This window comes from Barbus barbus (assembly GCF_936440315.1).
Source record: "Barbus barbus genome assembly, chromosome: 14".
Lineage (NCBI taxonomy): Eukaryota > Metazoa > Chordata > Actinopteri > Cypriniformes > Cyprinidae > Barbus > Barbus barbus.
Genome location: NC_136742.1, coordinates 20,282,479 through 20,307,367, shown reverse-complemented (window position 1 = coordinate 20,307,367; position 24,889 = coordinate 20,282,479). Strand labels below are relative to the sequence as shown.

The following is a 24,889-nucleotide window of genomic DNA, read 5'->3' as shown; positions in this document are numbered from 1 at the left end:
GTTTTTACTTTATTTCTGATCAAATAAATGCAGCCTTGGTAAGCATAAGAGACTTCTTTCAAGAACAAACTTACAGACCCCAAACATTTGAACGGTAGTGTATGCATAATACAGTCCAAAGTCTGAGAGCACATTGAACATTTATTTTATGTATAACTAAATTAATTATTTATTTACAATTATTTATCATTATAAATTATTTACCTAAATTAATTAAAAAAAAAATTACATTTTGTAAAAACAAAAGTTATGATCCAAAATAAAGAATAAATATGTATGATTCTGAACTATTTCTATTTGATCATGTGACTTTTTACAGATGTTCAGATCAGGTTTCACACAAATTTGTGAAATACATCACTCAAAATTGTTAATTTGCTTATAAACTGTAATAAAACATTTTCTGTTATTGTAGCAACATTGCATTTGCCTTTACGTATTTCCTAAATTTGCATATTTTCCCTCTCTCTTCTTTTGCTTAGCTCCATATGTAAACTACATCCGTAAAGACCCTGGAGCGCCCTGCTCCCTGACCGAGGCTCTTGAGTACCTTCAAGTGGATGTATTAGCAGATTTGATGGAGAAAGAACAACAATCAATCAATCAAAAGCAACCACCCAAAAACAAGCCCCATAATGTCACTGTGGTTGCTATGGAGGGCTGTCACTCCTTTGTGATTTTGGACTGGGCACTTCCACTGAAAGATGACATGGTGTCTGGTGAGTGCATGTAGCAGTTCCTTTTGTATTATTTAAAAAAATGCTTTTGCAGTTGAAGAACTGTGAAAAAATGACTTCTGTATGTCTGTAAATTTCACCATATGTAATATGCAAATTTACAAGCTTTCTTTTGCATCTTATATCATTTGAAGTTCGGACTTAGGCTTACGATTAAAGTCAAGATCACAGTTGAAAAAATGACTTTGTTAAATTGAACAAGTCGTGAGTTATTTATGACTTGATTTATGCTCAAGATGAGTGGTTTTATTTTCCATGGACTGCATTTCAGCTGGTTTTTCCAACATACCAAATGTGCAGCGATTTCTTAGAATGCATCAAATAGATGTGAAAAACACCCCAGTCCAGTTTATGGATCATCCTATAATGTTCTGTACCTCTATCTGCAATGTGTGAATCTCATAAAGCAAGTTAATCATGCATGGGCCTGTTTGATAGCAACACTGAAAAAGATTTATAGCACCAAATACTGATAGAAGAAAAGGCACATCAGACATGTCATCATGAATTTAGTGATTTGAAAATTGAGGAAGACAGCTATGCAATTAGCTAATTAACTGCATGCTTTCCTCGTTTGGTAATAGCATGCCGTTAAAGGGATAGTTCACCGAACAATAAAACTTCTGTTGTTCATGTCATTCTAAACCATTCATGAATTTTTCTTCTGTGGAACATAAAAGAAGATATTTTGAGAAATGTCTCAGTAGGTTTTGTCATCCATATATTGGAAATCAGTGGTCACCAACATTCTTCAAAACATCTTGTTTTGTGTTCCTCAGAAGAAAGAAATGAATAAAATGAGGGTGAGTAAATCATGACAGATCTATCCATTTAATTGTGCACATTCCATAATATACCTCACTTTCATAGAAAGCAGTGTTTACTGTAAAATCAATATAGATGGCTTCATTTTGTAATTTTGTTTGTATTGTTTTGAAATAATTTGGAGGATAGTGTGCTGAAATAGCTTATACTGAAGTAGCCCAGTTTCTAAACATGTGCTGAACTTTCTTACATGCCGCCTGGTTTCTATTTAATGTGCATTACCAAACACAAAACTATGTATAACACTTCTCTAATATATTAACACTGACAGTTTCATCCTGATTCACACAAACAGGGAGGCAATTCCCACAGCCACTGTTAGTGTCATGATATGAAGTGTGAGGAGGTTTAAATGCAGGGGATTCCCTGCCAACTGACAACCGATAACCCATGCTTAGATGAATGGAGCAACTTTTTCAACACATGAAAAATAACATCCATATGCTCTTGAATAAAATTGTACAAGGCAGTCTAATATTACTGTAGGGGTTTCATAATGCCTTTTGCATTACTAGACCTAAAGCATTTATTTATACATGATACTGTTCATTTACACATTCAACAATCTCTTTTAATAAAAAACTTTTTTTTCTCCACTCTACTTCACTCCTTTTCTGTCATCCTGCCTTCTTTCATAAGCTTCACTCCTGCACTGCCTCTCTCTTTCATATTAAATGATGGAAAATACACGCATGTGCTTTATATACATCCTGCTGCCTTGGCAGGAGTTTAGTCCTCCCGTGGCTTAAATAAGGAACTAGAATTATATTGAGGAATTTCTGCACAGACATGACCAATACATGCTCATTTATTTGAAAGTTTTTGAATCTCTCACATATAGAGTATGCTTTAATTGTTTGCCTTCTCTTTTATAGGCTATATGGTACATAGTGCATCCTATGACGATGTCCTAAATAACAGATGGTCAACCAGATCCTCAAGTGGAACCCACCTCCCTGTTGAAAATCTCAAGCCCAATTCCAGGTGCGATCTAGCATGTGACAGATCTCATGCACACAGACACAAACATATTCCAGCAATTTCTAAACCAATTTACAAGGTTTTGCATGCTTGTGCTTGCACATTTAAGCATCTGTGTTCTATAGGCCACAATACAAAATTCAGAAATTCAGAAAATAAAAAATTGACAGTAAAGATGTTTATATTTTACAAAAGATTTGTTTTGTACTTCCTATTCAGTAAAGAATGTTGAAAAGAATGTCTCCACAAAAAGCGGCACAACTGTTAGTAATAATTTTAAATTATAATAATACAAATAATAATAAATGTTTCTTACGCTCTAAATCAGCCTATGATTTAGAATAAGTAATGACTGCTGAAAATTTACAGCAATAAATAATTTAATAATATTTTACAATATTTACTGAAATAAATTCAGCCTTGTTTCACGAAAGAGACCGTTTTCAAAAACATTACAAAATCTTACTGACACCAATTTTCTTTTTTAACAATAGTGTAAATAATTAGTTGTTTTTGAACAAATAAAGAGCACTCTTGCATACATTTCAATTTCAAATAGCATATTTTTTATCTTCTTTCATTAAAAAAGAATTTCATATGTTAACTATAAAAAGATTAAGTGACATTAATTATTTTAGACTGATAGCCCTAATTATTTCATAATTATTGTCCTGTCACCCTCCAAAAAAAAAAAAAAACAGAAACAGAAAAGTTTTTCACTCTGTTCACAAGAGCTAGAGAAACTCAATTTCAACCATATTGACTGAACTGCGCTGTCTACATGTGTCTGTTTCTTGAATGCTGCTCTTACTGTAATGCTGTAAATCCCTACCAACACATTTTTGCAGCAGTCGATAAGGGAGGTGTTTATGGCCTCTCTGGATATTTCTCACAAATGTGAAGTCATTTCTGCCTACCAGACCCATCTAAGAGTTTTCTTCACCAAGCATTGGTGCATTACAGCAGGCATGATCTGTCTTACAGAATTGGAATGCCCGTCATTCCGAAAGTTCTGCACATCCCTTACTAATTTTTATTCATTAAATGTGTTTCCTGATTCAGTAATGATTTCAAAGTGTAGCAATCTCAGCACATATTTAGCTTTAAAATCAGTGCAGAAAATGCGAAAAACATGCGCAGATCTCGTCTGGACCTGCACACGGGTTACTCACACATGCATAAATGCATGCAGCTGTGTGAAACGCCCCAGGTTTGATTGACGTTTGTTTTGTACATTTTCCCAGACAGACAGATGCACTCTCTCCATCACTACCTTGAGAAAACACATAAATGCTTATGCACTCATTAGAGATGTTTGGTTCATAAGTGTGGAATGTGAGGATGAAGTTGTTTTTATTGTCCTCTGGGATTCATTTAGAGGCCTCTGTTATTATAGCCTCTCAGCTGAGCTCAGTGACTGACAACTTTATAATTCAGCCATGAAGTGTTGATAAGTTTTATGAATGATTTGTAATAGCTTTTAGAATTAGGTAAATAGTCTAGACTGCGGACAATAACAGCTCCTTCTTAGTCAAAGTAACAATGACAAACCACTTGGATGCCATATCGAGACTTGCATCAATTCCACAAAACGTTATGGTCAGAAGTACTAGGAAAAATAAGACACACGTGCACATACGCAGATACTTAATAATAAATGGTCAAAAGGACAAGAAAAAATTCACGTGGACACAGAAACAGTAACACACACATCCTAGTTGAAATATGACAGGCCCCCTTCCACTGGCGGTCTGACTGTAATTGTCCATTTTCTCTTTATTTTGGTCAGAGTTTCCACGTGGCTGTGCTAATTTGATCCAGCAGTGCTGATTTTATGTCATTAAACGGGTCCTGAGTTAAACCAAGTGAAGTGTGAGCTTACTAAACAGCATCTCACTGGCAGAACAGAAGACTGTGAGTGCTGTTAGTGCTGCCCTTTGAACTTCATCACACTTCTTTGTTTTAATTTCTTTACTTGTCTAATTTATCCTCTAAGGTAAAGGATATGCCAGAGTCTGATCAGAATAAGTGGTTGCGGTCTGGTATTTGTCACAAAGAGGTTTTGTCGTATTAGACATTCCATGTTGATGTGTTATCCTCTAGATCACCCTCTGACATGCAGTCTCTTCTTGTCATTACACTTAGTTAGCCTGCTCTTTTGCCAGAGGCTCACTCTTATAACTTTCTCTCATGCATGTTTTATTAATGCACAATTTAACTGTGCCCTTTTGTTTTTGTTTTTTCCTACCATTTTTCTTTTCATTTTCCAACCTTTTTTCTTTTCTTTTTTTCTATCCTATTTTAATTTTAACCAAAATAATACTGTTAACAGTTATCCATGGATAATTTCCTGGCAGAAAATTTAAAATTTTAAAGTTTTCATTTGTGGTTTATTTCCTATGCTTTTTCATTTACTTTTTTTTATTTTCCTACACATTTTCGGTCACAGTTTATTTTAAGATCCAATTCACCATTAACAAACCATTAACTATGACTTTTGACTCAATAAACTTTTAATTTGCTGCTTATTAACAGTTAGTAAGGTAGTTGTAGGATTAGGGATATAGAATATGGTCATGCAGAATATGTGCTTTATAAGTACTAATAAACAGCCAATATGTTAATAATAGCCATGCTAATAAGCAACTAGTTAATAGTGAGAAATGGTCCCTATACTAAAGTGTTACCACATTTTCCTTTTTCTTTCTTTTCATTTCTTTTAATTTTCTCTCCCTTTCTTTCCACTTTTACTATGTCTCTGTGTCATTCAGTCCTTATGCTCTCATTGTAACATTAGGAGTGAGTGTTCAGTTGAGTTTTATACATACATAATGTGCTTTTGAAAAAATTGTCTCCATGCGTCACATTTATGGTCTGTTTTGGTTTTGTTTTCCCTGTGTTCCTGTTTCCTTATTTGGTTATTCCTGTTCTTGTTTAGTTAATTGATTATTCCTTGTTTAGTTTCATTGATTAATCCCGGCACCCGTGTTTGTTAATTATCCCTTGCATTTAAGTTCCTGTTTGTTTGGTCTTCCTTTGTCGGGTCTACTCTCGTTACCTTCCCTGTGTTTCTTTGGTTCATGTTCAAGCTTTCTTGTTGGATTATTACCTGTGTTTTCGTTTAATAAAGTCTATTGAGTTTACTCCTCATCTCCTGCGTTCTCCCTGCTTCCCCATACGTGACAGAAGACCCGACCCAAACAGTAAGCGGCTGTTTTTGTACGTTTTTGGTTTACCTGTTTTTTTTTTTTAGCGTGACATGGAAGTCGCCACTCGTCATTCCGCCCTAGCCCACTGAAATTAAGCATGGGAGTTCGGCGAGATCGCTGCGAGTCCGCTGGCCGCTCGTCAGTCAAATTCGCCAGCCGCTACGAAGTCAAGCCCGCTGGCTGCGACTCACTCAAGCCTGCCGGTCGATCCTCAGTCAAGTCTGCCGGCCGTGCATCTGTTCAGCCCTCCGGCTGCGGCTATCCCAAGCCCGCCGGCCGCTCCAAAGTCAAGTTCGCAAGCCGCCGCTCACTCAAGCCTGTCGGCTGTGGCTCCCTCAAGCCTGCCGGCCGCTCTAAAGTCAAATCTCAAGAATTCCCGGATCGCCTGCTCCACCATGGCTCCTTGGACTGTCTATCCCGCCATGGCTCCCTGAGCTCCCAGCTCCACTGTCTGTTCCGCCCTGGAGGTATTCCCTGTGTCCCTGTCGTGCACAAGCCTCCAGGGCACACTTGGATTATCCCCTGTGTTTTCGTTTATTAAAGACTATTGAGTTTACTCCTGCCTTCTCCCTGCTTCCCCATTACGTGACATGACAGCAAACCATGATTTTAAAAAAATAAATAAATGTTTTCATTCTTGTTCTCAGGTATTACTTCAAAGTTCAAGCAAAGAATATTTTTGGACTGGGGCCACTCAGTGAAACTTTAACATATGTCACAGAATCAGGTGAGTCTTCTTTTGTCTGAACCCACATAAGGGTTATTGGATTCAAAAATGTATATAAATATAAAAACAAATAAATTTCTGTTTTTTTTTGTTTTTTTTTTTTTTTTATCCAGATGATCCCCTGCTCATAGAGAGACCCCCAGGTAAGAGATACATCATTACACGTTATATCACTGTATGTTTTAAGTAACCTTTAAAACATTGATGTGCTTAAAAGATCAGGCTTTTTTTTGGGTGGGGGGGGGGGGGGGTAATGCTGCTTGTGTCCCAACAAGGCTTTTAAACTAGTTAAACCATCAATACCTTGGTCAACCAGCTTTATCAGAAAAGATCATGGTAATCGAGTTTTGACTTGGCATGGTTTTGTTTGCACTAACCAGCAAAAAAGTCATCATTGTTACCTTTTTCGTGATATTTTCCAAACAGTAATGCCCTAAAATTAAAAAAATATTTGTAATGGACATTCATTTCCTTTCTAGGTGGGGAGCCCATCTGGATCCCATTCACATTCAGGTATAACTCCGCCCACAGTTCTTGTAAAGGAAGTCAGTTTGTCAAGCGCACCTGGTATAGGAAGTTTGTCGGCGTTGTCCTCTGCAACTCGCTGCGCTATAAAATCTTCATGGGAGATGGACTGAGAGGTGCTGACCTTTCTTTCTAACAACATAATACATTTAAAACTTTAATCTAATGATTAGTGTGTCTGTAATATGAAGCGCCCTGTTTTTGGAGCGCTGGCCTAAAAGCCTTGGAACAATCTGATCCAAACCACAGTTTCCCTCAGCTAAACACAAGGCGCTGTCTGAGGTTTGGGTCCTGAGGGATACTCAAGCTATGACTGTTTTCCATTTCAGAACCGTTCTACAGCATTGCTGATACATTGGGCCATGGAGAGGACCACTGCCAGTTTGTGGACTCTTATCTAGATGGAAGAACAGGACCACACAATCTCTCCCTCAACCTACCAACAGCTCAAGGTACGACATACATGAGCATGCTCTGTAGTTTGTCTTCACTTCAAGCCTCAAATCATCATGTCATGTGCGTGTTTACTTACTGCCGCTTAAGAGGGTGATCAGTCAGCACTGTAACATGATGCCGTTTGTGGATTTCAGGATATTATCGGTCATACAGACAAGAGCCAGTGAATTTCGGGGCCATCGGCAGACGCACACCACATCCTTTCGTTGGCTGGTATGAATGTGGAGTTCCAATCCCTGGAAAGTGGTAACAGGGGGAAACTCTAAGAGGACATTTCCACAGGCAATCACATTCCATGTGTTCTGTTCCTATATCTATAAGCCAATCACAGAGGTGAACCATTGCTCACCATGGCATCCAAACCTAAATCATATAGCAACTGCTTCTGACGGAAGGAATATAGTACTTTGAGTAACACTAATATTTCTACTTATTCGATATCAAGCACTTTTGGAAGAAATCAGTCTGTATATGAGGAAATTGCAGCATGTGTATTTGAGTTTATTAACAATGTTTTATTTTCATGTGTTGCCTAATTATTTCACATTCCATTCCACCTGGAATATTTATCTTACAGTAACTTCAAAGAAACAAATTGGTGGCTAGTTAAATATCAGAGCACAACATCAAATGACTACGTAATGTCTGGGAAAATGACATTTGCGATGATGTAACAAATTTTCTGTGAGTGATGTTTGCTGTTGTTTATATAACTTGCTGAGGTTTTGTAATCGTACATTTTTGTATTACCCTCTTTTTGGACAAAGGTTGGCATGAAAGTATTGCCCATATTAGGGCAGATTGAAAAAATATATATTTTTATTTGCTCAGGAACGGTTAAAATTTGAATAAAGGTGCTATGGAGAAAATGTAACGTTTTATCTCCCAATGATGCATAAGTTATATAATATAAAATAATTGTATATTATAGTTTTAATTCTATTTTATATGGATTATATTGATCAGCATTACTACTAATCACTTTTGCAAACTTTGAATACTCACACCGCTACATTTCTAGAAAAAACAAATAAGAGTACATTTTATTATGTGCACAGTTTATTAACGGGGTACAAAAAAGCAAAAATAAAAGTCAGGGAAATATTAAGTCATCATGTTAATAGATTTTATATATCCAGCACGTTGTCAAGAATGGTTGAATTCTTTCTGATTGAAATGTATGTGTTTGTGGTCATGCCGCTGTGGTGGGCTTTCCACATAATAATAGGTGGTAATAACTGATCCTCCCATTCTAAATCTATTTCGGATGAAGTGTTTTAGCAATAACCCTTTATTCTGACACATTTAAAAGCCTATAACTTCTAAAATTACAAATACCTAGAAAGCGCTTTCCTCCAACACGCCACCTAATAAATGTGATTGCACTTCATATCTCTATTTTACAATTTTATTTATTCCCATTTTTGTACAAGAAGAAGACTGAATACTTTCCCACCAATTAAAATAAACAATACTTATGGCATGGCTGTTCAATAACTGGCATCCAGTCACATATTCTGGCATTGTTAGAAAGGTGCGTCATCATTTGGCTTGCCTGCCATAATTAGTTTTACTCTGGCATCAGCTGGATTCAATTCAAAATATAAAAAGCAAGTTTCTTATCTGTGAGTACAGAATTTCCTTATCATTAAGTAAAATCCACTGATGTTTTATTTGGCATCCAGTCACTTCCCTCATGCCTAAGGGATGTGTTTTTCCAGAGTTTGGTGTTGTAATGGTTATTTTCAAGAATAGACAATAACTAAGCTATATTAGAACATCATCTGTCCATTTTAAGAGTAGACTAGGCTTGCTTGCCCTCATGCAGTCAACAAATATCTGTAGAGCTCAAATCACAAATCAAAGCGAAACACAGAAAGACTCTAAAACTTCTGGCTATTTACAAGAAAATCTAAATGTATCAATTCATCTTCTGTGAGAGGAACCGCCTTTACAGATAATGAGTTTGATGTGGGTTGCCATAGAGAGAGCAAAGCGAGACCGGACCAACACATCTGCTAAAGATGTTAAAAGAGGAAGCAGGCGAGAGAAAGACTGTTTCTACAAAAGCGCTTTTTTGACTTTCATGCAGAGTGGCGTGCAACAAAACAATATCTTGTGGTAAATATATTTACAAACATGGAAGATGTCGTGGGTTTGGAGAACATGAGGGAAATCTGAGCTGGTCATCACAACGGCCACACAACACTGCCACATGGGAACCTTAATCAAATATCTAAGGTTTCAAGTTGTTTACTTCACTCCAATGATGACTTTCAACTAAGCAGAAAAGATAGCACTACATGTCACACTCTTCGCTTACTATTCAATAATGGAATCAGAGAGACCTGAAACTATCCGGTAAAATGAAACATTTCAAGAGCCAATATTTAAGTTGCTGATTGGCTGCGTAAAGTTCATAATTTTACTGATGGCAGTTTCCACTGGGTAACATGACAGAATGACCATATACACGTCTGTGTGCAATTATGTATATTTGAGGTATTTTATGACTAATCTGTGGCATAAAATTAGGGCAAAAAAGTCATTTGCTTATCAAAGATGAATTTTGCTCAATAATTTGCCATTAATCATGTAGTGTTTTGAAAAATCATTGACAATAATGAGTGTCTGCCCAATGAAGCTACACTGGGATTTAAAGCATTAAAAAACCTTTACCCTTTAATTTTGTGGAGAACCACATATGTGAGGCATCAAACTGTTAAACAATCCTATTAATGGCTACACACGTTGTATTCCCTCTTTTGTTTTGGCCAGATGTTTTTGTAAACCCTAACGCCTGTAGGCAAAACCAAAGGCACTGCCCGAATAATTACGACTGCCTTGTAATGTGGTTCATTTCAACACTTCTGAAGATTTACTATATGTTTGTTAATCCGGATTTTGTCTTATTTTTCTTTTTGGATGTTGTATCGATGTAATTTAAAAAGAAATGCTATTTGGTAAGTGATTTTGATCAGATATTTATATATATATTTCTTATATTTAAATATGGGACACAATTAGCAAAAATTTTGGATAACAGTATAGTTATTCAAAATGAAGTAAAGCAGGATCTAAACTGTTTCCCACATGCTATTTGTGCATCTCTTTTCAAAGTAGGTCATGCGCTACTTGGGCTGGAAAATGTTACCACTCATACTAAAAGGATTAAATCATCGAAAGAAAGTCAGGATAGAGAGAGCAAAGAAAGAGGGTGAGAGAGCGATTAACCTGCTCAAAAAATGCTATAATGCTTCAAATCCACCGTAGCTGCATGTTTATCTGTTATTGATTTGTATGAGTCATTAATATTTCTCAAATACACACTGGGAGTTCATTAATTATTACTGAATTCTGTCAAATAATGTATTGTAACAAGAAATGTGTTAATGTGCTATAAAGAGCATCACAAAGCAACGAGACGTAAAATGAAAGCAATATTCTCTCAAAATGTTTTTTAATAAAAATAAATTTACAAATGCTGAGGTAAAGTTCTGTTTAATGCACTTGGCACAGAGTGATATCTAGATACGATCTACATGTGTCTTGATAAGTGAATCATTTCTACCTCTGTGCTTTGTCTTACTCAGAGTATCTGTGCAAGATTACCAGCCTCAGCTGGTGCCAGACTGCAGCAGATTGTGCTGAGGGCCAGTTTGAGGTTTATGTCCACGCTATACAATCCAGAACATGACAGAATGACTTTAGCAGGTCTTTACAGTGACAATCAATAAGGCTACTACATTATTGGGATCATGTCCCCATCATGAACTCATTGACTGCTATAGGAGAAGGATTCTGGCTTTCTGTAAGTCTCACACAAGTTTGACCAGGACAGATAAGTCATTTATAGCCAAGCTCTGGTGTTTTTCTAGCACCTGGAAGTTTAATATGTACCCTGTGTTCTTTTAACATAGATTTACATAGACTGGGTTTCCCTGCCAAACTGTCAATAGTTTAATGTTTTAAAACTACCACCGGTCCCAGTGTGTGATTGATCATTTAAAATTAATCTCTGTAATGCCATGTTTGGCACCCAGTTTAGTCATGCGTAAATCTGCTGCGCTTTGTGAGAGGTACTGGCCTCTCTGTGGTGAAGGGCAAAAGGCCCACCACTATAAAATAATTTAAAAGCAGTCAAAGGTTGTGCTGGTGTGTGTAAAGTGTTTTGTGCACCGTTAGGACACACAAGAGAGTGTGTAAGGCTGTAAATTAAAGCATTGTTGACGACACAATTTGGCACTAGCTTAGAAAAGTCCATTACATCACAGGTCAGATTTGGTGTAACATGTAGGAAACACACAAAGACAAAAATATATAGAATAATAATAATATAGAATACAAAGCTTTAAGATTGAAGCATAAGATGAACATAAATGAAATGGTGCACAGTACTTTATGTATTCACATCCCACCTTTAAGAAATTATAGTTTCCATAACTTTCTGAAACAGTTAACAGCAGATAAAAAGATTTATTTTAGATTTATTTATTATGTTAAATATATTTATGTTCAATTAATAATTCACAAAATTCAAATGACATTTTTGTCATTTTTGCTATGCGCTTTTGACATTTTTTATTATTTGTATTATCATTTGTCATTTTTTTATTATGTCAGTTCTAGTTTTAGTCATTTTGGTACTTGAGTTTAAACTACCGAAAAAAATTATTTTATATATTTTTTTTTATCAACAATAACAACATTGGTTCAATAATAACCTTTTCAATGGAATGATAAAAAAAAAAGAATGAAAAAAGTTTTTTATCCAAAAAGGGGAATGTGCTTAGAAAGGGCCTCACAGTGATGGAAAATTAATGGTCATTGAAAAGAGACAAAATACACTAGATCTGGAACGCATTAATACAAGAGCTGGTTACATATGTGTATATATATCAGTACATCAGAGCTTGTAACAGATATTATCAGACATTCATGTGAATTATATTCACAATGTTTCCATTTTATCTTGTTTTTTGCTACCTGTATCACAATCTCCAACAATCAAAGGAAAATCACTCACAGGTTTTTCATCTCCTAGAATACCTGAGACATGATGTAATATGTTTCTGGAGTTCTTGGTGGTTACTCCCTCTTGCATTGCAGATATTTCCCAGTTATTTTTTTAATTCCAGCTAGGAACAAACCTGCCAAAACACAGACTCACCTCACCTCTGCATGGAAAGCCTGTCATAACTCACCAGAAGAGATGTAAACATGCAGCAGAGAGAGCAAGGACCCAGAGATCCTGCATCCAGACGGTTGCTCCGAGCCAGCTAACCCTGCCACAGAGAGGCATTGAGTTTATGGGACTCTGGAAATCACATATATGGTGTCATATTTCAGTTAACACTTATGTCATGTATATTGTTAATATAATGTGCTTTGGTATGATTTTGGTATGGTGCAATAAACAAACAGTGTCAGAAGGTTTCAGTAATTACTCCAGCAGCACAAGGACACTGATATTATACACAGTGTTACATAATCATCCATCCACTTGTGCACATTATGACTTCTAGTTCTAGACATGAGACTCATGAGGACAAAAAAACAGCGCTCCACCCGTCTGACAGAGCACTATTTGTTATTGTGTTTGGGTGTAACCACGGACCACTCCACGTGACAAGACTGCTGTGTGAGCACAAGTATATATATTTTTATTTCAAACATATTCAGTATCTGGTTTCACTCGCATAGACTAGAATGATTACACTTTTTCTTTCCCCAAGTTGAGGAAGTGACATCTATACAAATGGTTATTGTCTGAAGCAGATGAATAGTCTGAAAGGGCTTTTCCAGTGTGCTTGCTGAGGGTTGAATGAAGATTAACACCTGCACTGAGGAAAAGGTCAGAAGAACGGCGGCGTGTACTGAGGTTCTATTTTACACTTTCACTGTCTACACAGGATGCGAGCGGCACGTCAAGAGCAAACCGTACCTATTATAATCAATGATGCTGTCAACACTGGATGCGTTGCAACCTTTGATTAGTAGATGCAGACCCCCGTCCTATTTTTGACTAGGCCAGTTTACACGAAGGCTGCGTCCGAAATCGCATACTCTCTTAAGGGGCTATTCACACAGAATACGTTTTCAAAAACTCAAGATGCAGGAGTGGAGCAGGGACTACCCGTCATCGACTAGCGCAAATTTACAACGAAAAATAATGGAAAAGTAACGCAGTGGACTGGAAAAACACATTTTGTATGAACCATCCCAACATACTTCCTTTAAATAAGTAATTACTTAGCAATCTTTAAAAAAGCACATTCTCTGTATCAGGGGTGCAGGAGACATTTTCAAAGTGGGGGGTACCAATCTGTAAGCAAAAGCCCAGATAGTAAGGTCAGATTTCCAGATATTAACTAATTTCTTTTGTTCTCTTTCACGACGCATGCGTGTGATGCTGCTGACGCAGGAGCTGGCGTTCTGATGTATAGCCATGGATGCATCTTCATGCATGTCTTCGTAAAACATGTCTGAAGATTTTGACAGAAAGGATGACTTGCAATTTTTTGCCCATCCTTACTTATATGAACCAGAATATAGAGACGATAATCTAAAAGAGATGGACATTCTACATTAGAACACTAGATCTGCATCAGCATCATCGCACGCATGCATCCTGGTACTCTCGTGAATGGCGGCGGGAGACTGACACAGAAGAGAAGAACTTGTTGAATAAAGTCATTATTTTTGTTGTTTTTTGTGCACAAAAAGTATTCTTGTAGCTTCATAAAATTATGGTTGAACCACTGATGTCACATGGACTATTTTAACAATGTCCTTAGAGAGCTCAACGCGCTGCAACTTCAGAAAACACATGCAAATAGAAAAAGCACAAGCAAATCAAGAAAACATCTTAATCAGTTTGACAGCAGGTGCTTCTTTGTTTGGTTGTGTTGTGAGCATTTGCAGCACATATGTTGTCAAATTGATGAAGTTGTTTTCTTAATTTGCAGGTGTTTTTTTCTATTTGCAGCGCGTTGAGCTCTCTCGGCCACCGTATCCAAAGATGAACAAAGGTCTTACAGGTTTGGAACGACATGAGAGTGAGTAATTAATGACAGAATTTAATTTTTTGGGTGAACCATCCCTTTAAAATCTTAACTATGGACATGCACTGTATAAAGGTCCTAAATCACAGTTTTCTAAATATGCATTCGGTAGGCTATACTACTCTTTTCGCATACAATTTTTTTTTTTGCCTACTATACAGTAGGGACATATGCAGTTTTGGATGCAGTCCAAGAATGCTAGCTTTGGAAAAAAAATCATAGAGAGCACCATTTTATATCTTCTTGGGAACTACAGAAACATAGGCCTACACACGCAAGCAGAAGTACAGGCTCATAATCATTCTCTGGGCAGCTCGTTTGCCATCTCTGGGGAATCCCTTTCCTCCTGCTCCACTTGTTCTTTCCTTTGATCACAAGATCCAAAGCTTAGTTTTACATCACCTTAACAACAGTTATAAATCAATCGACTGACACAGTCACACTAACAAAATCCTTCACATTCCTTTCCCAGTGAGTTTGACTATGTGCTGGACTCCAGTTTCTTATTATAATAAAAGTACATAAGTGACCAGTTAATTTTGATCAAAAGGAGTTTATGTTTCACTGTATCCTTTCACAATTTTGACATGGAGGAAGTTGATCACAAGATGTATGCAGATTCATATGTAGTATAAAAAAGGTAGGGTCATTCTAGTGGCATTTACAATGTCCAAATTGAAAGTATTCTGTGTTAGTTTTGTTAGCATTGTTTTATTTTTTTAATCTTTTCTTAACAATACGCCCTACTCATATTGTATTTCACCATTTGATACTATTTAAATGTCTCTATGTTTTTACCCTTTGAATTTGGCAGTGGATTGATAGATTAAATAACAGAATCTCACATTCAATTACACAACTTTTGAATATCTTTTGACTTCAGTACAGGATTGTTCACTTTCAAATGACATCAACCTAAGCTTCAGCCAAAATAATCAGTTGTCTTTACCTCGATTTGCGTATCAAGTGAACTGGCTGACATTTTCAGATCAATTCAAGTTTATTATTTTTGGATGAAAAACGATTAGTCAGATTGTCCCCAAAAAGCAAATCAACCGACTGTTATTGCTCTCACGCTGTAACAAATGAAGCTCCAACATTTGTTGTTTTTTTTCTCATTCTAATTTGCACATACTTGACCTGTACACACATTTGTCTATATTATATATTGTGTTTTTGCTGCTTTGTACATTGCCTATTTGGATATTTGTATATTATTCTTTTATTATCTGTGTCCTGTCCTGTTGCTGTCTTTCTGTTGCACTGTGGAGCTTCTGTCACTACAACAAATTCCTTGTATGTGGAAACATACTTGGCCAATAAAGCTCATTCTGATTCTCATTCTGATTTATGTCTGCTTGACAAGCCTGTTAGAATGTGTGATTTTGATCATAGTCTGTCTTGTATTCCTCAGTTTCTTTTGTATTCACATCCCAAAATGGTATGAGTTTCCATGGCAGCACCATCAAGAGGTAAACACTTAGAGAAAGATGAAGTCACACGTTTAGAGCCAAGTCAAAGCATTGTGGTGGAAATGCCTCCTGTTTGTGTTTAAGAACCATCAGAACACACTTAGAGTGCTTAAAAAAGAAAAACAAACATGCCCATGGTGCCTGTTCTTCATGAAGGAGGATACTTGTGTAGTGATAAATGACCTTTTTCCTCAAACACATGTGTCTTTGAGCAGCAAGAATGGACAATTTGTCAATTCAGCAGAAATAATTGATTTGGAGCTCTGCGTCTCAGAGGAAGTATGAGTAATTTGGTAATGTGACTTTCTCACACTTTGTAGCACGTGATGAATTTTGAGATTTTAATACTTCAGTCAAGTTTTCCCTTTTCTGCCTTTTAATTACAGGCTACAGGATAGATACAGATTTTTATGTTAAACTACAGATACAGTTTGGTAATATAATTTGACTGAAAGCATAAATACTGTTTGGATCATTGAAAATTGTCTTCCAATTTATTCACTGACAGTTCTCCTGTCCCAGTGTTGAGAGAAATTGGCAGTAAGAGGCAGAGATAGAGGACCTTCCTTCAGCTTGAGGCTTATTAATTTCACGATTGGTGTAAAGGGGCCTTTACAGTTGCCAAAAATACAACTTTTGGGTATTTGTTTTGTTATTTGTTATTGGGTATTGATCAGCAAGCCCAGCTCAGGTGACAAAAAGTGATGCAAAAGTAGTGTTATTCATTACTTTCCATAAAAAGTAACTACGTGATGCAATTAGTTTTTTTTTTTTTTTTTTATGGAGTAACAATATTGTAATGCTTTACTTTTAAAGTAACTTTCCCCAACACTGACTGTCTACCATTTTAACAGGAAAGTTTAGAGACAGTATTATCATAATAGCTCTTATCTTTCACATTCCTTAAACCAGCAACTCCAATACACGTTAATATTATTTTATTCTGAATTCAGTCAGTGTGGAAGATGAATGTCAGACTCTCAACCCACTCAATGCCATATGGATCCAGATAGATCGAGATTTATAATGTGCTATTCCCTCTGACAGGCAAACTTCTCATTGTTTATCTTGACATAGCCTAGAACTATTCTGTCTCAAAACAAATTGCTCACACCTGAGATTTTTTCCCCCACATCCAGAGAATGTTTTACTGTTCCTTGTTTTCCTTCTTTTATTAGGAAGCTGCATTTAACAGATTAGCCCAATTTATCTGCTTACATAAAAAAGAAAACTTAATCACTTAACTTTCTTAATAATCAACAACTGAAATAAAGCAAGAAACACGATGATGGTACAAATACGCTGCAATAAAACAAATTAAATGGATTTTAATAATCAGCCCTTCTGGCTTTAATCTGCTGGGTCAGATCAGCTTTGCTTCTCTTTTTTTAATGCATCCATTAAGTCTCAGTATAATGGAATGACAGGCAGTTGTAGAACACAGAACTCCTCCTGGTTCCTCGGATAGCATTATGGAAAAATCCAATTGCTCTCTGTCTTCTCTTCTGTTTGAGAAATGAAACATGAGGGGGCTGATGGTGGGCCTGGCTGTGGTTCAAACGCACGGCAGGTGGAATATTTGTGTTATTGTGGAAGAATTCACGCCACGTTCCAAAGTTGCTCTTCAATCTTGACTAGATGTTTGCAGGGGTGAAACTCTAGATTCCAAAGAACAGTGATGAAATGCATTATTCATATTGCATTTCATGCTGACATTAACTCAAGTGGTGAGAGGAAGTATTTGCTGTGATGAAGGACAAAGGACTTTCCTTCTTCATGTTTGTTTGAATTACTTACATTAGAGAAAGTACTTGAAAACAAGTCAAACACTGATAAGGTCTGACCTTCTCTCATAGGGCAGAGGCTTTATCTTATACTGGGTAACAATGCTGAAGCATTGCCGATTCCCTTTTCAATATTAAGGTTTTTCAAATCTAAAATAAAGAATAAGAAATAACTCATATTTGTTGGTGTGAAACAACGGCTGCTGAAATTTTCAAAACTATAAAGACTGATAATTGCGTTGACCAATAGTTTTTACAGATAACATTATTATTATTAAAGAACCATGCAAAACGTCTAACTGTAAAAAATGGCTCACTGTAGTAAATAATGCATTTTTTATTATTATTGTGGTTCTGCATTTCAGTTATTGGAAACAATCATAAAAAAGACAATCGGTCAAACTATATTTTCAACATCAATAGACTTTATTTCATTTTGTGGAACATCTGCCAATATAGCACCAAAAATATTTTGTTCAAAGTATCCATAATTAAGTGAGCCATTCTAGGAGAACTGAGAGAGATTCGAACCGGATAACATTGTGTCTCTCTCACTCTTGCATCATCTAATGATAAAACCAGTACCAGTAAATACACCAGTTCAGTGATACCTTTAATGCTGCTCAGATGGACAGCAGAGAAAAACAGACGCAGTGAAGGAGAAGGGGAAAAAAGACAGAGAAAACATCTGGACACACAGACAATTGCGTAGCAGAGACATTCATCTTATCCGCATCCTTGCACGGTCGTCAAACATGAATTATATTTTAATGCTTTCCATTGGGATGCGTTCCTGTGCCAGAATTATCATCATGTGTGCTTAGACACAAGGAGACAAACACTGTGGACAACAAGATAGAGCAGCAATGGGAGAAGAAGAAGAATGATGGAGGAGCAGAGAGACGAGCGGGCAGGAGAACTGACAGATGCTGAAAGTCATAAAACATAGCTGGGCAAGACTAGGATTGGTTTGTAAATGAAGAAACTCGGTAGGTGCAATGGTAGCATAAGGCACTGCTACATCTGCAGTAAAGATGCACCCACCATATGAGCAGATGTATCGATACGCTTTAATGATAATAGATGGCAAGTGTGGCAAAGAAATCAAGCGCAATTTATCTGTACAATACAATAACCAAATACATATACGGATGAATAGAGAAGTTTTTTCTTCTGTCTCCTGGATGTGGTGCAGTCATTAAATTTGCAAAATTCCATACAGAAATAACATCTTGAAAGCTCATTAAGTGTCACTCAAGTCATAGGCTACATGGAAAAATATAAAAGTTGCTCTCATTCACTTCAACAGGATTTCCAAAGTAATATACAGCATAATGGCTTATTAATAACCCTGCATTAAATAACATCCTGAACTGACTCTACAGAACGTAGGGTGACTGAACAGGTCTCTCCCTGAACATGCCAACACCTCTCAAATTATGAGTCGAAAAAGGAGAAAACCAGGAGTTCACTCTGCTTTTCTTGCCTCTATCAACAGCCCTTCCCCACCTGCTCAGCTTACCAGCTGCCCTCAATAACAAAACATTTCATTCTCTGTTTGTCATTCTGTTAATCTGTGCTAATAATTACTTTTAATTAAAAAGTAATCACAATAATTGTAAACATTCCAGTCGCCACCCGAGATTTAAACAGCTGTTAGAAATTACGTTTGACAATTTAAGCCCCATTGTGCCACAAACTAAGCATGCTCCAGAGCTCTTTGGGAGTGTGGTCATTTTTTTCCCCTCTTCATTTCATAATCATTGCAGCATGATTTTAGCACTCTATCATTTTATGCACATTACAGTAACATCATCAAGAAAGTTTAATTACAAATCTTTTCCCCTTTGACTAGTCCCAGAAGGAGACTACGGGTGTGGGACCATCAACCTCCAAACAGTACTGGAAAATTACAATGGTCATTTTACAACACCACCAGAAAGCAAAAATGTAGACATATTTAAAATCACATTCAATCATTCACTATAACATGAATTCAAGTACTCACTCATAAAGTAACTTCCTGGATGAAACAGTGTCTTTGAAAGAATCAAGTAAGTGATTAATTCAATGACTCACTCATAAAGGTATTCAACTGTTGATTCATTGACTCACTCACTCAGAAGTTTCTAGCCTTTCAGTGTTAATGGGGCTGTTATGGATAAATGGATCCGCTAAATGAATAAATGTAAATGTATGTTTTTATCTGCACAGAGTCTGCTTCATCACTGCCAAACAATAGAAGACATTTGCGAGTTTTATTTCCTAGAATGGATTGCAGGTAAATATGATTAAATATTCAGAACTTTGTTCTTAGTTTTCTTACTAGTTCTCTCAGATTCTTTATAGCTGAAAGAAATGCACATGATATGATTGCTAAAATTAATATTATACAGGAAAATCATTCTCAAGTAGGATTAATCTGCATTGTCCATTGTTCGTGCCCAAGAGACACGCTTGAATGAATCTGTGTTTTGAAAGCATCTTTGAATTATGGTTTTCTCTTAAAGACAGTCACTTATCGCGTCCTACTGATCTCTGTACTGGAGGTAGAATAGTGCCATACCACACTACTTTTTAAATTCTAAAATATTAGCTGTTATGGCAAAGTTACTGGTAGCTTTGATATAAAAACATTGTGTACGCCCAAACAAAATGTACAACATATGGCTGTTCTCTCTGCTCAATAAGCAAGATGTTCCTCATATATCAGAGTGTCTGATCATGGCTGGTTCTGTGATGGATTGGCCACCTGTCCAGGGTGTTTCTCTGCCTTTAGCCTGAGATATGCTGGGAAAAGCTCCAATGGTCCCAGTGACCCTACATTGAACAAGCAAGTATTGAAGATGGATGAGTGCTGGATGGACAGAAGGCAGTGTTGCTATGATCAATGAGTTGCCTCATCTCAGTCCTGACATATTTAGAGGGACTGGACAACATAAGTAAGAAACTTGTCAAGGCCACCCTCAGAATAGCTTCAGTGCCTCTTGGATTGCTGTCAAGTCTGTGTAGTATGACCTTTCAAAATACTTCAAGAAGGAAACCCTTTCAGTTCTTAAAAGGATGAAGGAAATGGAAAATTACATTGTACACAATGCTCCCGATCTTAATCCATGAAGTTTCAGTGAGGTTTACCTCATTCTGGTGGTGCTAAAATCACGTTTGATTTTGTTTAGTATGGAGTGTTAACATCTTGAAAATGGGAACATCATTAAGGATCAGTAATTGCATAATAGGGCGTTCCTTTTCCTACAAATACAATGGGAAAAAAAGTGACGAAAAAATGAAAGTGACATGACGTACGGCCAAGTATGGTGACGCATACTCGGAATTCGTGCTCTGCATTTAACCCATCCAACGTGCACACACACAGCAGCGAACACACACACAGCAGTGAACACACACCCGGAGCAGTGGGCAGCCATTTATGCTGCGGCGCCTGGGGAGCAGTTGGGGGTTCGGTGCCTTGCTCAAGGGCACCTCAGTCGTGGTATTGAGGGTGGAGAGAGAACACTGTACATTCACTCCCCCCACCTACAATACCTGCCGGCCCGAGACTCGAACCCGCAACCTTTGAATTACGAGTCCGACTCTCTAACCATTAGGCCATGACTTCCCTGAGAACTGTTGAGGAAAAAGACAAAAAAAAAAAAGGACAAAAAAAGCAACATGATTCATTGAACTTTTTTAGTTCTCTGTACTAACTGTAATATGATATTGATTATTAGCCCATTTGAATTTCATCAGTCTAAACGAATCATTCACGTTAGGCTTTGAAACAATTTTGAAAGTGTTCTTATATAACCTTATAGTTTCACATTTAGTAGATGCACATGGACCTGCAATGGCAACAAACATTAAATTTAACACCACCAACTGCTAACAGTGATGACAGGAACAACATCAGCATATGTATTGTCATCAAACAGCAAAAGAACAATCTATACAATCTATAACCTACATTTCACTGCTGGTTATACTCTGTATAATTGTGTATGTGACAAATAAAACTCTTGAATAGCCCCTAAAGGTAAAAAAAAAAAAAAATTATTTAAATTCTTTTGCATCGTCTTGCAAAAATGTTGTTGTTTCCCAGACAAACTTTGTATGTGCCTGTAAAACATTTGCTAGAAACTTTTCGTTCATTCACAAAAGCATTGAAATATGGTTTTTACTTCCAATATATTATTTCCATCACAAAAGTTTTATGAGGAAATGCAAAGTCACTTGTGGGAACGCAATACCTTTGCAAGAGAATACAATATGAATGCAAATGAACACAAAACCATTGATTTATTTCCTTTATTTCATATCTTTTTTCCATTACCATGGTTCCATAATAATCCTATAACAGTCACCACATGATCTGTGGGAACTCACAAACTCTTAACAAATCAGCAACATTTTCCCAAATGTCATAGTTTGTTCAGACTCAACTGTGTTAGGCTAGTTGGTTTGAAATGTTTTTATATACATTTAGTTTCCAAAGTGTCTGTGACTCAAAAGCTCCATGCTGAATAAACTCCTTTCTAACACTACTGTAGCTTCATGGTCACTATACGGCACACAATCGTTAACAGGTAATTGTAGGTTAAAGGCCTTGTTTGGCCTTATCCAATTGTAACCCATCTGGAAGCAAGAAATAGGGCTGAAGATGACTCCTCAGACCATATTACTGTTTTCCATTGCTCGGGGCTCCATTGCTCATTGCTTTATTTCCATAGCTCAAGGGTTTTTGCTGCACATTTTGCATTTAGTTCAAGAACTTTCCAGGCCTGCCATAAATTCCAGCTTTTCAAAGATCATGATGGAGTTTTTGTTGAGACTGAGAGGGTTTAGTCAATTATTTTGTAATTTCTGAGGTTTTCGTATGGCATTCATTCAGCATTCTTGAGAATGTTCCCTTTGACTTGTGTCATAATTTTGCTGTTTTAGTAAATGATGCCCAACCAACCCTTTGACCTGTTTTGCACTAGTCTGACTGCTTTTTAAGACACATAATGCATCTGTAACCTATATTTAATATGGCAAAGATGAACAACATTTTCATTCTGTGTATTGTTCATATTTTTTTTGTTGAATAACGAGTGGGCTGAATGAAAAAATAAATGCATAAACAAATAATGATAACAAAAGAGACAAATATTTCTCTGAAAGGTTAGTTGTGTACTTTCTCCTGGAGTCTCTCAGCTGTGGAGATTTAAAGCATCTGTTTTTGTCTAAAGATCTGCTGATGGAAAAATCCCTGGCAGGGAGAAAGAAGAATCTTTTACAAACAAGCACACACAAAAGTGAATGTGCAAACATACACTGTCAAATGTACACCACAGTTAAAATAGAAATGATACAAAAGCTTTAATGCTGAACTCTGAAATAGATTATGATATTCACATTGTGTGGGAGACATACAGTTCTTTGCACAATACCTCTGGCCCTGATTTTTGTCAGAACTTGCCTAAACAGGCCAGGTGGTGTTAAGGGGTTAAAGCAATTCTACTCTGCCCTTTGAGCCCATAAATAAGCCTACTCTTTAACCTCTGACTCTGTCAACCTTCCTTTCCCTTTTGAACTGAGCCTCACCTGAAAGGGTCAGGTCTGTATTTAGCAATTACTTAACAACAAGGAAATTATATTAGACACTAAGCACTGATAGGCTCTTGACAGAATCAATCCAAGAGCATGGGAAAGAAATATTTATTTGAATCACTTTAAGACACTTTCCATGAATATTGTATGAAAAAGACATTTAAAACATGAAATGTAAATTTTTCATCAAATGGCCAGTGGAGGCTGAACCTCAGGATGTTAACTAAATTAAATACAATTTTATATTACATTTTCTATTGATTATATATGAGGTCTGTAATTTGTAATGTTTATTTTTAAATTTATTAATTAGAAACAAATTCAATTTCAGATGTAAAGCACCTCTTATAGTGTCATTATTAAGCTTAATTTACTTCAGTGTTGTTTCAGTTTAGTTCAATAATTTTGCTAAAATCATCAGTTATTAAACAAGATCAATTCAGATATATGCAGCTCTACAGAATGCAATAGTGTCCTTATTCAGTGTCATAATTGATACCAAAGAACCATCTGACTTTAGTAGAAGAGTTGCACAGTTGTTATCTGAGGATAAAGTGATGTATTTATGTCCATTAGTAACTGGGACAACAGGAGGATGGGCAGAGACTTGTTTTCTTTTTTTTTGTTAACAACTGTTTATTGAATTGTATTCTATATATATATATAAAATAAAAACAAAATGATGAACTAGCCTATTCATACATGTCTCTAGACGACGAGATAGTTTATTAGCATATAATTTAACATCAGTCCCTATCAAAGAAAGTGGCCGGTAACTAGAACAGGAAGTCGGATCTTTGTCTTTTTTTAACAAGAGATAAATAACAGCTATATTAATGGATGGGTGAAATGAGCCTTGAGTAACTGAAAAATGTATCATATCTAACATGAGGGGGCCTAAATCCAACCAAAAAGTAGTATACAATTCGATTGGAATGCCATCTATGCCTGGGGATTTCCCCTCGTTCATAGATCGAATTGCTGACTCCAGCTCATGGAGAGAGATCGGTTCAGCCAGGTATTCCGAATCTGAATCTGACAGCCTAGGTAAATCAAGGTTGGACAGAAAAGAGGCAAAAGAGTCAGGGACACCATCAGCAGAAGAAGTATAGAGATACAAAAACATTGTAAAAATTAGGCTAAAAGAAAGTCACCCCACTCCTCTACGTCTACTTCTATCATCGATTGGATTACAGCGTCACGCGCCTTATTTTTGAATGTGATTTTTCTCCAATGAGGGGGCGGAACATTTGGCAAATTACGCTATGGCACTTATATTATTGCACTGGTTGGCTATTAACTGCGAGCAGACATTTGGTGCATTGGAGAATACGGCGAACATAAATAAATAAACGAAGTTGCTTGTCAGATTTCCCTAACAAGCAACCATATTTTTTAAATAAGCCCAAAAAAACGCAACCCGCGACCAAGGCTTTTTTCACGCAACTTTACAAAAAAAGAAGCCCAAAGTCGCGTACGTATATAATACGCGGACCTGACAACTGTGGTACGGAGCTCTACAA

At 36.7% G+C, this 24,889-nt stretch overlaps 1 protein-coding gene across 1 annotated transcript in view; it reads left to right on the top strand.

The window, feature by feature from the left end:
• Window positions 1–8,332, top strand: part of LOC306879787 (fibronectin type III domain-containing protein 1-like) — a 38,747-nt gene extending 30,415 nt beyond the window's left edge. The window contains exons 16-22 of the mRNA XM_079432975.1: window positions 483–719; window positions 2,438–2,546; window positions 6,400–6,479; window positions 6,593–6,622; window positions 6,959–7,120; window positions 7,334–7,456; window positions 7,595–8,332. Coding sequence (XP_079289101.1) covers window positions 483–719; window positions 2,438–2,546; window positions 6,400–6,479; window positions 6,593–6,622; window positions 6,959–7,120; window positions 7,334–7,456; window positions 7,595–7,710 — 857 coding nt within the window. The 3' untranslated portion in view covers window positions 7,711–8,332. The remainder of the gene's footprint in view (window positions 1–482; window positions 720–2,437; window positions 2,547–6,399; window positions 6,480–6,592; window positions 6,623–6,958; window positions 7,121–7,333; window positions 7,457–7,594) is intronic.
• The last annotated feature ends 16,557 nt before the right edge of the window (window positions 8,333–24,889 follow it).